Raw genomic sequence first — 14808 nt, 5'->3', positions numbered from 1 at the left:
TGTTAGTACAGTGATGCAGTCTTAGTTTGACATTATCTTCATATACATTCTACCACAACAGGCATTGCCAGCATAGGTTTTTTAATTGGGCTGAGATAAGAAACAAGTTTACATAAGTAATGACACTTAAATCGGTGCACAGAACTGCATTTTGGTCAACAAATCATCATGTATATCATACAAGTGTTATGTGGCTGCAGTGACTTCCATTGGCTTCAGAGTTATATATTGACTTACTTGACATTATGCAATTAACTACATTATTTCAGCATGTCATTGTGAGAATTACAGCTACAGCTCAGTATTAAGAACCTCCACCTCCCCGTTAGTTCTAAGCTCTACGGTTTCCCAATCGAAAATGTTTCCTCTTGGTACTCTCTTCCCGGAGACCATGTCTTTAATCGTGCTGACAGAGAGGACAGAGTCCCACATATTAACATCAACGATCTCCCCAACAAAACTCTGCTTGGCATCAAAATCACCCAAGAACCTGTCCGGATCTTGACCGAGGATGACCTTTCCTCCGGTGGGGATGGTGTGACCCTTCTTGTAAACTTTGGTCAGGCTTTTCCTCCCGTCCATGAAGAGGGCAGACGCACCTGAACGGGAATCCCAGGTGACACACAGGTGGGTCTGCAGGGCACCGAGGTCAGGGACACTGAAAATAACACCGTCTCCACTCAGGTAGAAGGAATATCTAAACACATATAAAATAGATTTGTTTGTATCTCCAGAGGGTTTAACAAAGCAAAATAAAAACACATCAAGGTTACAAGACAAAGGACATATGGAGCCTGGTAGGTGTTGGTGAAATCACTTTCACACATATTTATCTTACATTTCATCAGTTCAATGCTTAAGCTTGATTCTGCGACAATGTAAAATTATATTTAATTTAAAAAATGTATGAGAACATGTCATTATTATTGGTGGAAGTAGAGCAGATTTGTTCTTATTAAATGAAATAAAGCAGTAGATCTAAAATGAGAACCTCACGGATAAATTCTTATCTATGCACTTGTTAAAGATGCAGTGTGTAAGAATTGGCTACCTGTTGAGTTCAGCCCATCCCATATTGACATTTGTTGTTACTCTGGTGATATGCTGCTCCCTTTTTGTTTTAAGTTTGAATTCGTCAGGTGGCCAATTCTTACATATTGCAGCTTTAATGGTGTGTGGTCACAAAATACCGTCTATCTTAAATCACACTGTCTTTGCTCCAGTACAGAAGTGTGTCTACCTGCCGTCCAGCTCACGCCACACGTTCAGCGCATCATAGTCTTGAGTCCGGTACGCAAAGAGGATGACCTCGCGCTCTCCGCTGAGCTCTGTGGCCACTCGCATGCACAGAGTGAAAGCCTTCAGGTTGAGGGGTTTCAGAGGGACCATCTCCACGTAGCTGGTACTGGTCTCAGAGGGGAACACCAGGGTCCGGATGGGAACACTCCCTGAGAGACAACAAACAGACGTCTTGTCAAAGAAATGTCGGCTCGAGGGTTATCAAGAGCAGCAACAACAACATCTGTAGGGTTTTCTAGGTCCTAAATATGATAAAATAATGACAAATATTTATTAAAAAGTTAAAAATACTGTAAGGGGAGACACTACAGGTGAATACAGCAACAATTTAAACTAATAAATAACTCTTATAAGTCCTATAAGAAGCTGGAATTTTTTAACCAGTTTTGCTTGAAGAATGACGAATGATCAGAAAATAAATAGTTGTTTCTTAAATGTGAAGACTGTTTTCGTCAGTTTATTCACCTTTAAATTGGCAGACGAAAGCCCCAAAATGAAAAAAACCAAAACATTACATTTATACCTTAATATATAGACAGGAAAGGAAAGGTATATAATTACCAGCCAACGCCGTGGAGATGGCAATGAGGAAAACGACGGCAGGGAGTCTCATTTTGTCTCGGCAAACCTGCAGAACATTAATTTATTATGTTACATGCAGCTTCAGTAGTTTAAATGCACAGGATTGGTTATATAAAGATATATAAGTGCAATTAAAGTTGTATACAAACCGTGCAGCTGCAGAGGTCCTCTTGCAGACAGTCTGCACTGGGGGGTTTTTATGTTGTGATTCCCAAAACTCCTCCTGATATGCAAATAACAGCATCTATAAACCTTTGCTCATCCTTATGTAACATCTAGACACACAGAATCTGACTGTTTGTACAAGTTTGTACATCCACTGGGTCGACAAACTGAAATGTAAAGCCAACATAAATAAATGCAAAGTTAAGATTTTGAGGTATTTTGAGGACAGAAAACTTCCGAGGCCCCGGAAAGAGGTCACTGGTTAATAAGCAAACTTTTAAAGGTCTAGACCATTGCTGGGCCTTGCCCCCAGCTCTTCTCCTGGATTCTTCTGGGCCCAACAGCTGCTGAAAGCTGCCAGCTGCATTTCCAGCGGGCCCAAAGAACTTCTCCCCACAGCACCGAGTTGCTTTCCCTACATAGGAAAGGAGCGACCAGTTTCCTCCATCAACCTTCTTTCATCGGACTCTGCGCAGCAAGAACAGCATTGTTCAACATTGAGATTACAACCTTCTCCTGCTTGGCTCATCAGCCAAGCAACCACCAGCACCTTTTTATCAAAGACTGGTAACATTGAACTGGGCCGAGATAGCATAGCACACAGCATAGCATACCAGGCAGTGCCGGCCCAAGCCTTTTGGGGGCCCTAAGCAGAATTTGATTTGGGGCCCCCCTCCCACCACCGCGGAGTCACCTGTACTTGACAATTATTGACACAAATGCCACACTATAATGTTACATTATAAATTGCATTAATACAGTGACAGATTATGAACTACTGTCCCCCTGGGCCCAGATGCATAAGGACCCCCCCTACCTTATTTGTACGAAAGTGGGTGTAAATGGGGGAAGGGGGGCCTGGGGGTCCTCCCCCAGAAAATTCTGAATTTGTTAGATGTGATTTCTTGTATTCTGGTGCATTTTTGGGATGGCCATCTGGAGAAGGGCAATACCTAAATTCATTCAGATTCGTAGCCTTTTGCTTTTTGACTTATTGAGGTAGTGACTTCACGCAACGACTTGGGCCTCAGGGCCCCTATATTGATCATGAAATCAGAATCATCCTGTCTTGAATTATTCATTCATTCATTCATTCATTCATTCATTCATTTATGTCACTTGTTTAATTTATTTAATACGTAAAAAAAAAAAAAAAATAGAATTTTTTTTCTCGATTGGGGCCCCAAGCAGCCGCTTAGTTCGCTTATGCCTTGGGCTGGCCCTGATAGCACGGCTAAGCACAGGACTGTTGGACTCTGGCTGATGTAATGCACATGTGTTCAATCTATGTGTTTGTTCCCTGTTTGGGTGTTAATTTGACATTGGATTATGATTATGACACACACACACACACACACACACACACACACACCTGTATATAGTACATGTTTTGCTTTGTGTTAAATAAAAGACTTTTGAACCTCCATGCTGTCTATTTAATATTGTACAAGAGTGAATGTTGCCAAAATTGGAAATTAATATTTATTATAATTGATAATCATTCCTGATAATCATTCATTATTATTGATAGCCAAATTTAACCCAAATATACTATTAATGTTGCATATAAGCACTACATGGTGTTTTAATAAATATGAAGCCAATTTTCGGGAAGCAAGTTAAACATTTTGTGTTATTAATTTATCTTCTGATGCATCTTCTATTTAATATATTTTCTCAATAAATCAACCAGTTGTTTGTTTACAGAATGTCAGAAATCAGCAAAATGTTCTAACTTTAAATAGTTTGTATTCTCATTTCACGTCCATATTGTATTTTTATGTTTGGGACTCCAGGGAGACTAGAGGCACTTCCTTGTGCTTCTAATCGGGGATCCTTAAGCAAACATAAACACGGGCTAATAAAAATCATTGCTGATTAATTTTCTGTTTATCAACTCATCGATTAATTGAGCAGTTATTTCAGCTTTAGTTAATTAGCACCTTTAAATTAGCAGACAAATGCCCTGTAACTAAAAACAAAACATCAAATTTATACTTTCATACATAAAGACGAAGAGATAAGACAAGTAATTATAGATGAGAACAAATTATAATAGAAAAAGGTTGACTTAAAGCCTCATTTTATTTTATTAAAATGTATTTATTAACTCATTTTACACATTTTAATTCCCGATGCAGTTATTTTTTACAGACTAAAATGAAACTTGAGAATATTGTATCACTGAACAATGTTAAAACCATGGTGAAAGTTGGATAAACCAATAAAACTTCCTTTACTCCCAAAACAAAACATTGCCAGTAACTATGACCCGTGCAGCATTTTCTTCTTAAAGGTATTTAATAAAACAAGTCAGTTGCATTTAAGTACAGATCAGTTTTTTAAAAAGTACCCAAAAGAAAAGAGATATTGGTGATAAAAAATTTCTCTGAAGCACCATGCATCTGCCAAATACTTATGATATTTGCCTCCATAACAAAGTGGAGTGAAAGTATAAAGTAGCAGAAGATGGTAATGTTTAAGTACAGTAAATGTTGTTACTGTATATTCCATCACAGACACGTTTGGGAAATCACATGCATTTATGCCAAAATGTTTATGACTTCTTAAAATTTTCTTTTTTAATTCCAAACAATAAGATAAAACAAGGTAATCCTTCATCAATCCCGCAACTGGGAAATTTGCAATATTATAGAAACAAAGGGGATAGATAGCGACTTAGTTTGACATTATCTTCATAGACATTCTACCACAACAGGCATCGCCAGCAGAGGTTTTTTAATTGGCCCGAGATAAGAAACAAGTTTACATAAGTAATGACACTTAAATCGGTGCACAGAACTGCATTTTGGTCAACAAATCATCATGTATATCATACAAGTGTTATGTGGCTGCAGTGACTTCCATTGGCTTCAGAGTTATATATTGACTTACTTGACATTATGCAATTAACTACATTATTTCAGCATGTCATTGTGAGAATTACAGCTACAGCTCAATATTAAGAACCTCCACCTCCCCGTTCGTTCTTAGCTCTACGGTTTTCCAGTCCAAAATGTTTCCTCTTGGTACTCTCTTCCCGGAGAACACGTTTTTAATCGTGCTGTCAGAGAGGACAGAGTCCCACATATTAACATCATAGATCTCCCCAACAAAACTCTGCTTGGCCTCAAAACCACCCCCAAAATTGTCCAGATCTTGACCGAGGATGACCTTTCCTCCGGGGGGGATGGTGTGACCCTTCTTGTAAATTTTGGTCAGGCTTTTCCTCCCGTCCATGAAGAGGGCAGATGCACCTGAATGGGAATCCCAGGTGACACACAGGTGGGTCTGCAGAGCACCGAGTTCAGGGACATCGAAGAAAACACCGCCTCCACTCAGGTAGAAGGAGTATCTAAACACATATGAAATAGATTTGTTTGTATCTCCAGAGGTTTTAACAAAGCAAAATAAAAACACATCAAGGTTACAAGACAAAGGACATATGGAGCCTGGTAGGTGTCAGTGAAATCACTTTCACACATATTTATCTTACATTTTTACAATGTAAAATTATATTTAATTTAAAAAATGCATGAGAACATGTCATTATTATTGGTGGAAGTAGAGCAGATTTGTTCTTATTAATGAAATATAGCAGTAGATCTAAAATGAGAACCTCACAGAGATTAATAAATCCTTATCTATGCACTTGTTAAAGATGCAGTGTGTAAGAATTGGCCACCTGTTGAGTTCAGCCCATCCCATATTGACATTTGTTGTTGGGCGGTGACCTCTGGTGGCTGTAGTTATTATTACTGCAGTAAGGGAGGAAGTCAGGGGAAGTTGTGTAAAGAGTGAGAAAGTCCAAATAGGGAGGCTACAGGACTTTGACCCAGGAGAAGTCAAAGGTGAGGTGTTTTTAACACACTTATATATCATCACATACTTAACATAACTGTTGAAGTTACATAAGTAACATACCCAAACCGCAATGTTTTCCTTGTATGACCATATAAGCATATGTCCAATTCAACTGCCAGAATAAATGTTAGCTCAGTACGTTTTCTGCGAAACCACAGATAAGTGAAAAGTGAACTTTTTCTTAATGTTGCAACTTTACATTTGTTGAGGTTGACTTTTCTATTTCTCTCTTGTCTAGGGTTCATGGTTTGGCTTCAAATACCTGTTCTGGTCTCCACGATTACGGATGGAGATGGTCCGAATTCCTGTGAAAAATATCTGGTTTTCATTTACTACTGAAGTTGTCATGCCAACCATCCAACCAATACTCACCTGGTCCCCGTGCTCCCAGCCTGTAACACTAGCTGCACAGCTAACTGAGCTAACTAGCTAACGGCAGCTACAGTTAGCAGCAGTAAGCAGTTACTCAGGTGATATGCTGCTCCCTTTTTGTTTTAAGTTTGAATTCGTCAGGTGGCCAATTCTTACTTATTGCAGCTTTAATGGAGTGTGGTCACAAAATACCGTCTGTCTTAAATCACACTGTCTTTGCTCCAGTACAGAAGTGTGCCTACCTGCCGTCCAGCTCACGCCACACGTTCAGTGCATCATGGTCTGTAGTCCGGTATGCAAAGAAGATGACCTCGCGGTTTCTCTTGAGCTCTGTGGCCACTCGCATGCACAGAGTGAAAGCCTTCAGGTCGAGGGGTTTCAGAGGGACCATCTCCACATAGCTGGTACTGGTCTCAGAGGGGAACACCAGGGTCCGGATGGGAACACTCCCTGAGAGACAACAAACAGACGTCTTGTCAAAGAAATGTTGGCTCGAGGATTATCAAGAGCAGCAACAACAACATCTGCAGGGTTTTCTAGGTCCTAAATATGATAAAATAATGACAAATATTTATTAAAAAGTTAAAAATACTGTAAGGGGAGACGCTACAGGTGAATGCAGTAACAATTTAAACTAATAAATAACTCTTATAAGTCCTATAAGAAGCTGGATTTTTTTAACCAGTTTTGCTTGAAAAATTACGAATGATAAATCAGAAAATAAATAGTTGTTTCTTAAATGTGAAGACTGTTTTCGTCAGTTCATTCACCTTTTAATTGGCAGATGAAAGCCCCAAAATAAAAAAAACCAAAACATTAAATGTATTCCTTAATATATAGACAGGAAAGGAAAGGTATATAATTACCGGCCATCGCCCTGGAGATGGCAATGAGAAAAACGACGGCAGGGAGTCTCATTTTGTCTCGGCAAACCTGCAGAACATTTATTTATTATGTTATATGCAGCTTCAGTAGTTTAAATGCACAGGATTGGTTATATAAAGATATATAAGTGCAATTAAGGTTGTATACAAACCGTGCAGCTGCAGAGGTCCTCCTGCAGACAGTCTGAACTGGGGTTTTTTTATGTTGTGATTCCCAAAACTCCTCCTGATATGCAAATAACAGCATCTATAAACCTTTGCTCATCCTTATGTAACATCTACCCACACAGACTGTTTGGAGGACTTTGTCCAAGTTTGTACATCCACTGTGTTGACAAACAATTGTGAGGCCAACATAAATAACTGCAAAGTTCAGATTTTGAGGTATTTTGAGGACACAAAACTTCAGAGGCCCCGAAAAGAGGACACTGGTTAATAAGCAGACTTTTAAACACACCATGGTGCAAAGACTGCCAAGAGACCAAGCTTTGAGCTACTGTTGGTCAGGGTGACAGAGGAGGCGGTCAAAACTCCGGCTCCTTCCTTTATTCTCTCTCTGCTCCAGTTCTGCCCCCACTGGGCCTTGCCCCCAGCTCTTCTCTTGGATTCCTCTTGGCCCAACAGCTGCTGAAAGCTGCCAGCTGCATTTCCAGCAGGCCCAAAGAACTTCTCCCCACAGTACCGATTTACTATCCCTGCAAAGGAAAGGAGCGACCAGTTTCCTCCATCCACGTTCTTTCATCGGACTCTGCGCAGCAAGAACAGCACTGTTCAACATTGGGATTACAACCTTCTCCTGCTTGGCTCATCAGCCAAGGAACCACCAGCACCTTTTCTTCAAAGACTGGTAACGTTGAACTGGGCCGAGATAGCATAGCACACAGCATAGCATAGCACGGCTAAGCACAGGACTGTTGGACTCTGGCTGATGTAATGCACATGTGTTCAATCCATGTGTTTGTTCCCTGTTTGGGTGTTAATTTGACGTCAGAAATCAGCAAAACATGCACATTACAAGTTTCCTAACCTCATGGTGATGTCTTAAAACTCCCAAACCCGAAGATCCTCACTTCACAATAACCAAGAAAAAAAACAGAATATAGTCACGTTTCAAAACCTGGATGAAACCATAGATTTTTTAAATTATTATTATTATTATTATTGTTATTTATAATAATAAATACAAAGAGGAAAGATAAATAATTACAGATAAGAACAAATTATAATAAAAAAAGGACGACTTAAAGCCTCATTTTGTCTTGGCAAACCTACAGAAAACTAGACAATTTATTTATTAACTCATTTTACACATTTTAATTCCTGATGCAGTTATTTTTTACAGACTAAAATGAAACTTCAGAATATTGTATCACTGAACAATGTTAAAACCATGGTGAAAGTTTGATTAACCAATAAAACTTCCTTTACTCCCAAAACAAAACATTGCCAGTGACTATGACCCGTGCAGCAATTATTTTCTTCATAAATGTATTTAATAAACAAGTCAGTTGCATTTAAGTAGAGATCAGTTTTGTAAAAAGTGCCCAAAAGAAAAGATATATTGCCGACAAAATAAATCTCTCTGAAGTACCATGCATCTGCAAAATTACTTATGATATTTGCCTCCATAACAAAGTGGAGTGAAAGTATAAAGTAGCAGAAGATGGTAATGTTTAAGTACAGTAAATGTTGTTTCTGTATATTCCATCACAGAGACAAGTTTGGGAAATCACACGCATTTATGCCAAAATGTTTATGACTTCTTTAAATTTTCTTTTTTAATTCCAAACAATAAGATAAAACAAGGTAATCCTTCATCAATCCCGCAACTGGGAAATTTGCAATATTATAGAAACAAAGGGGATAGCAACTTAGTTTGACATTATCTTCATATACATTCCACCACAACACATTGCCAGCAGAGGTTTTTTAATTGGGCTGAGATAAGAAACAAGTTTACATAAGTAATGACACTTAAATCGGTGCACAGAACTGCATTTTGGTCAACAAATCATCATGTATATCATACAAGTGTTATGTGGCTGCAGTGACTTCCATTGGCTTCAGAGTTATATATTGACTTACTTGACATTATGCAATTAACTACATTATTTCAGCATGTCATTGTGAGAATTACAGCTACAGCTCAGTATTAAGAACCTCCACCTCCCCGTTAGTTCGAAACTGTATGGTTTCCCAGTCAAAGATGTTTCCTCTTGGTACTCTCTTCCCGGAGACCATGTCTTTAATCGTGCTGTCAGAGAGGACAGAGTCCCACATATTAACATCAAAGATCTTCCCAACAAAACTCTGCTTGGCCTCAAAATCACCCAAGAAACTGTCCGGATCTTGACCGAGGAGGACCTTTCCTCCGGGGGGGATGGTGTGACCCTTCTTGTAAAATTTGGTCAGGCTTTTCCTCTCGTCCATGAAGAGGGCAGCTGCGCCTGAACGGGAATCCCAGGTGACACACAGGTGGGTCTGCAGGGCACCGAGGTCAGGGACACTGAACATAACACCGTCTCCACTCAGGTAGAAGGAGTATCTAAACACACATATATAAAATAGATTTGTTTGTATCTCCAGAGGGTTTAACAAAGCAAAATAAAAACACATCAAGGTTACAAGACAAAGGACATATGGAGCCTGGTAGGTGTCGGTGAAATCACTTTCACACATATTTATCTTACATTTCATCAGTTCAATGCTTAAAGCTGGAGTGTGTAAGTTATTTCTGGCGTCATTTGGTCAAAAATCAATAATAACCTTTAAGCATATTGTAATTCACAGTGTTATGACAGAACACTGGACCTCTGTGTCTCCTCTTGGCTCTGTATTCAGGCTTTAAAAAATCAGTGCCGTGACGGCAGTGTTCAGCCAATCACAGTTCATTTTACAGAGCAAGCTGTTTTGGGCGTTCCTATTGGTTGCTCAACCAAAGTCGATGCATGTTCACCTTCCATCGGTGGTGAAGGTGCAACGGCGGACGTCCCGGCAGGAAAAGCCGCTATCCCGGCATTACTAACAAAAGCGTACACGGCTCAGCAAGCCAAAAAAAGGATGACCGATGTAGAGAAACGAGAGTCTAAGAGGGAGAGTGACAATAGACGGAATAAATCGCGTGTCAACATTGGACAGGCATATCCGAGGTGGAGAGAGCTTAGCGATAGCATCGGGCTGAAGTTGGATTCTGAGCTTGCTGTTCTTCTCCTGGACAGTTGAGCCTCCAATGCAAGTTTTACGTAGCTGATAATCTAAATATGTGGTAGTAATTGGCTGTGTAGTTGAAATGACCATGAATCTAATAAAGCAGGCGGTTTGTGGTTACAATTGACGAGTAATGTTGTGAGTTGATTAGCTTTATGCTAACTGTAGCCAAAGGCTCACGACAGCTACAAGCAAGTCAGAGCCAAAGTCAACGTCAAATGTATTGTCAATACTGTTATATATACACGACATACAGAGGACGTGTGCCGTGTAAATATGGATGTGACAGTTATTATTTATTTTCAGGTTGCGGTGAAAAGAAAGAAGTGTCTGAATTAAGTGGTTGTCTCCAATAGTCCGTGCATGTGGGGGTAATTGTTTACTTTAGCGTTATATGTTGTTTTATTATTCTTAGCATTCACACCTCTTTCCAGTGGTATATAAGTGTTGCTGTTGTCATTAGATTATGCTGTATAAGTATCACGTCAGTATGACAAATATCGTAGCGTTATTAGTGCCAGACATGTAGGCTATGTCATGCTGAGACGTTAGCAAGAAATAATTGTTGTCGGTCTCTATCGCTCTTCTAAACAATGCAAAAGTAATGTTTGTTTGTTCATACGTTCAATTTGTTCATGAGAGAAAGGTAAAGTACTTTCCTACGTGTAATTCGGCCACGGCAAGTGTATGACAGAAAAGTTCCGTCGTGAATATTCCTAGCGCTACAGTCGCGCGCGTCCACGAGAACGGTGTGGAGCTACGGAGTCGAAACAGGGAGGAGAGGGGGGAGCGCAGTTGTTTCCATCCCAGTCTCATGCGTTTTTCACATATTCTACAAACTCCAGCTTTAAGCTTGATTCTGCGACAATGTAAAATTATATTTAATTTAAAAAATGCATGAGAACATGTCATGGTTATTGGTGGAAGTAGAGCAGATTTGTTCTTATTAATGAAATATAGCAGTAGATCTAAAATGAGAACCTCATGGAGATTAATAAATCTTGATCTATGCACTTGTTAAAGATGCAGTGTGTAAGAATTGGCCACCTGTTGAGTTCAGCCTATCCCATATTGACATTTGTTGTTGGGCGGTGACCTCTGGTGGCTGTAGTTATTATTACTGCAGTAAGGGAGGAAGTCAGGGGAAGTAGTGTAAAGAGTGAGAAAGTCCAAATAGGGAGGCTACAGGACCCAGGAGAAGTCAAAGGTGAGGTGTTTTTAACACACTTATATTTCATTACGTACTTACCGTAACTGCTGAAGTTACATAAGTAACATACCCAAACCGCAATGTTTTCCTTGTATAATCATATAAGTGTATGTCCAATTCAACTGCCAGAATAAATGTAAGATAAGTATGTTTCCTGCAAAACCACAGATAACACTAGCTGCACGGCTAACTGAGCTAACTAGCTAACGGCAGCTACAGTTAATAATAATAATAATAATAATAATAATAATAATAATAAACTTTATTTATATAGCACTTTTTAAAAACAGAGTTTTACAAAGTGCTTTGACAAAAACAAAGCAAAATTGTAGAGGACAAACGAAGTAAATGGCATTTACAATCAAGCAATTTTAAAGAAATAATTGAAGAACAGATATAAAGGAAAAAATTAATAAAATAAAACAAAATAGAGAAATGGAAATAAATCAAAATGGGTAAAATAAACAGAACAAATAAATTAATATAGTCAACTCGAACGGTAGGAGCAAAAGCAAAAGGACGACATCACATGAAGGAAAGTCTATAAAAATGGGTTTTAAGAAGTGCTTTAAAAGAAGTTACCGATCCTGCGAGCTTTATCTCCTCAGGCAGGGCGTTCCAAAGCCGAGGGGCCCTGATGGCGAAGGCACGATCACCTTTGGTTTTTGACCTGGACTTTGGAACGGTTAGAAGGGCCCCGCCTGAGGATCTAGGGCTGCGAGCTGGCTCATAGGGAATTAAGGTGTCTGTTATATAGGTCGGAGCCAGCCCCACAAGTGCAGTTAGCAGCAGTAAGCAGTTACTCTGGTGATATGCTGCTCCCTTTCTGTTTTAAGTTTGAATTCGTCAAGTGGCCAATTCTTACATATTGCACCTTTAATGGAATGTGGTCACAAAATACCGTCTGTCTTAAATCACACTGTCTTTGCTCCAGTACAGAAGTGTGTCTACCTGCCATCCGGCTCACGCCACACGTTCAGCGCATCATAGTATTTAGTCCGGTACGCAAAGAGGATGACCTTGCGCTCTCCCTTGAGCTCTGTGGCCACTCGCATGCACAGAGTGAAAGCCGTCAGGTTGAGGGGTTTCAGAGGGACCATCTCCACATAGCTGGTACTGGTCTCAGAGGGGAACACCAGGGTCCGGATGGGAACACTCCCTGAGAGACAACAAACAGACGTCTTGTCAAAGAAACGTTGGCTCGAGGGTTATCAAGAGCAGCAACAACAACATCTGCAGGGTTTTCTAGGTCCTAAATATGATAAAATAATGACAGATATTTATTAAAAAGTTAAAAATACTGTAAGGGGAGATGCCACAGGTGAATGCAGTAACAATTTAAGCTAATAAATAACTCTTATAAGTCTTATAAGAAGCTGGGATTTTTTAACTAGTTTTGCTTGAAAAATTACGAATGATAAATCAGAAAATAAATAGTTGTTTCTTAAATGTGAAGACTGTTTTAGTCAGTTTATTCACCTTTTAATTGGCAGATGAAAGCCCCAAAATAAAAACAAAACATTACATTTATACCTTAATATATAGACAGGAAAGGAAAGGTATATAATTACCGGCCATCGCCCTGGAGATGGCAATGAGAAAAAGGACGGCAGGGAGTCTCATTTTGTCTCGGCAAACCTGCAGAACATTTATTTATTATGTTATATGCAGCTTCAGTAGTTTAAATGCACAGGATTGGTTATATAAAGATATATAAGTGCAATTAAGGTTGTATACAAACCGTGCAGCTGCAGAGGTCCTCCTGCAGACAGTCTGAAGTGGGGGTTTTTTATGTTGTGATTCCCAAAACTCCTCCTGATATGCAAATAACAGCATCTATAAACCTTTGCTCATCTCTATGTAACACCTACCCACACAGAATCTGACCGTTTGGACAGGTTTGTACATCCACTGTGTTGACAAACAACTGTGAGGCCAACATAAATAACTGCAAAGTTCAGATTTTGAGGTATTTTGAGGACACAAAACTTCAGAGGCCCCGAAAAGAGGACACTGGTTAATAAGCAGACTTTTAAACACACCATGGTGCAAAGACTGCCAAGTAGGCCTGTCACGATAACAAATTTTGCTGGACGATAAATTGACCTAGAAATTATTGCGATAAACGATAATATTGTCACTTTGAGACCATTTTTCAACTAATATAATGATAATGGCATAATAACGCAAGTACACCCTTTCAAAGATCAATAAACCTTTATTTCTAAAGAATATTTAACATTGGAATGTGAAAAAGACATTTTAAATATCCAAAATAAATAAAGATGGAGGCTGTGGCCAAAGCAATTGAGCCATGGCCAGCCACGGTTCCTTACTGCAGCAACAATGTTAGCACCATTGTCTGTAGTGATGCGGAGGCGTGACGGTACACGTGATGATGATGACGTATGTGTTTTTTTTCAAGGTGTTCCCCCGGTGTCCTCCTGTTAATCTAAACATGTACCAGCTGTCTGTTTATAATCATATGGATGCTGTTATAATGTGTTGTAATTGAGATCCTGACCCACCAAACATCCTGGAAAGTGACAAAGTTACGTTTTTCTATAATTTACATAATTACATAATCGCCATCAGTAAACTGGACGCTGTCTGACTATTTCACTCTCGGGGTTCATGAAGTTCACTGAGTCTTGTCGGGAGGGCTGACCGTCACCATGACAACAGTAACTGACCGTTGCGCGACTAACACTTGGTGAGTTAAAGTTTTTTGCCGGGGACAGACGCTGTTTTTCGGGCAGAAATGTGACGAAGAGTCGGTCAGACACTTCTCCACGAATAACTGCGGTATTTTTTTCCTCACATAAGTTGCCAAAGACACGACCAGTTACTACGTTCCTGTTGTTTGGTCCTGTAACGTTGCTTTGTGGGACATTTATTTTTATTTTGTTGAGTGAAGGATCTGTACAGTTATCAGACACCAACACCATCAGATCAACACGCCCTCGCTCCGCGCCGCCGGCTCGGTTCGCCTCTGATACCTCCGGAGGCGCAGCGAAATTTCACCCCTCACCGCATCTGAAACGTTCACACAAAGGCGGATGCGGAGAATTGGCGCAGTATCCCCGCATGCAAACGGCTGCGTGAATGGGGCTAGTGACTGACAAGAGGGTTCTAGTGAGAGACACGAGGAAAACAAACAAGCATGCAAATGGAAATTATCGAGGCCGGCAAAATTATCGAGCTCATTTTAATTTATCATATGAT

The 14808-nt window shown here is 39.8% G+C and overlaps 3 protein-coding genes across 3 annotated transcripts; all 3 read right to left on the bottom strand.

The window, feature by feature from the left end:
• Nucleotides 1-64: 64 nt before the first annotated feature.
• LOC141018961 (C-reactive protein-like) lies at nucleotides 65-1463 on the bottom strand. The gene is made up of 2 exons (XM_073493716.1): nucleotides 1241-1463; nucleotides 65-697 (listed from the first exon to the last, which is right to left on the bottom strand). Exons 1-2 carry the CDS (start codon nucleotides 1387-1389, stop codon nucleotides 292-294), a joined length of 555 nt encoding a protein of 184 aa, XP_073349817.1. The 5' UTR covers nucleotides 1390-1463; the 3' UTR covers nucleotides 65-291.
• Nucleotides 1464-4112: 2649 nt separating this feature from the next.
• On the bottom strand, nucleotides 4113-7342 carry LOC141018957 (C-reactive protein-like). Its single transcript, XM_073493712.1, has 4 exons — nucleotides 7319-7342; nucleotides 7149-7215; nucleotides 6525-6732; nucleotides 4113-5401 (listed from the first exon to the last, which is right to left on the bottom strand). The coding sequence occupies exons 2-4, from the start codon at nucleotides 7198-7200 to the stop codon at nucleotides 4996-4998; spliced, it is 666 nt and encodes a 221-aa protein (XP_073349813.1). The 5' UTR covers nucleotides 7201-7215; nucleotides 7319-7342; the 3' UTR covers nucleotides 4113-4995.
• Nucleotides 7343-9078: 1736 nt separating this feature from the next.
• LOC141018959 (C-reactive protein-like) lies at nucleotides 9079-13221 on the bottom strand. Its single transcript, XM_073493714.1, has 3 exons — nucleotides 13155-13221; nucleotides 12535-12742; nucleotides 9079-9711 (listed from the first exon to the last, which is right to left on the bottom strand). The coding sequence occupies exons 1-3, from the start codon at nucleotides 13204-13206 to the stop codon at nucleotides 9306-9308; spliced, it is 666 nt and encodes a 221-aa protein (XP_073349815.1). The 5' UTR covers nucleotides 13207-13221; the 3' UTR covers nucleotides 9079-9305.
• Nucleotides 13222-14808: the final 1587 nt, after the last annotated feature.

The sequence above is a fragment of the Pagrus major genome, chromosome 23, assembly GCF_040436345.1.
Source record: "Pagrus major chromosome 23, Pma_NU_1.0".
NCBI lineage: Eukaryota > Metazoa > Chordata > Actinopteri > Spariformes > Sparidae > Pagrus > Pagrus major.
The sequence above is the reverse complement of the archived record's forward strand: the minus strand, read 5'-3'. Positions and strand labels throughout refer to the sequence as shown.

Excerpts from the sequence above, each read along its gene's own strand:
- LOC141018959 (XM_073493714.1), bottom strand. The coding sequence starts at position 13,206 with ATGAGACTCCCTGCCGTCCTTTTTCTCATTGCCATCTCCAGGGCGATG. Across the intron at positions 12,743-13,154 it reads CATCTCCAGGGCGATGGCCG|GGAGTGTTCCCATCCGGACC; the intron begins GTAATTATATAC and ends GTTGTCTCTCAG. Across the intron at positions 9,712-12,534 it reads TGGCGTGAGCCGGATGGCAG|ATACTCCTTCTACCTGAGTG; the intron begins GTAGACACACTT and ends ATGTGTGTTTAG.
- LOC141018961 (XM_073493716.1), bottom strand. The coding sequence starts at position 1,389 with ATGGTCCCTCTGAAACCCCTCAACCTGAAGGCTTTCACTCTGTGCATG. Across the intron at positions 698-1,240 it reads TGGCGTGAGCTGGACGGCAG|ATATTCCTTCTACCTGAGTG; the intron begins GTAGACACACTT and ends ATATGTGTTTAG.
- LOC141018957 (XM_073493712.1), bottom strand. The coding sequence starts at position 7,200 with ATGAGACTCCCTGCCGTCGTTTTTCTCATTGCCATCTCCAGGGCGATG. Across the intron at positions 6,733-7,148 it reads CATCTCCAGGGCGATGGCCG|GGAGTGTTCCCATCCGGACC; the intron begins GTAATTATATAC and ends GTTGTCTCTCAG. Across the intron at positions 5,402-6,524 it reads TGGCGTGAGCTGGACGGCAG|ATACTCCTTCTACCTGAGTG; the intron begins GTAGGCACACTT and ends ATATGTGTTTAG.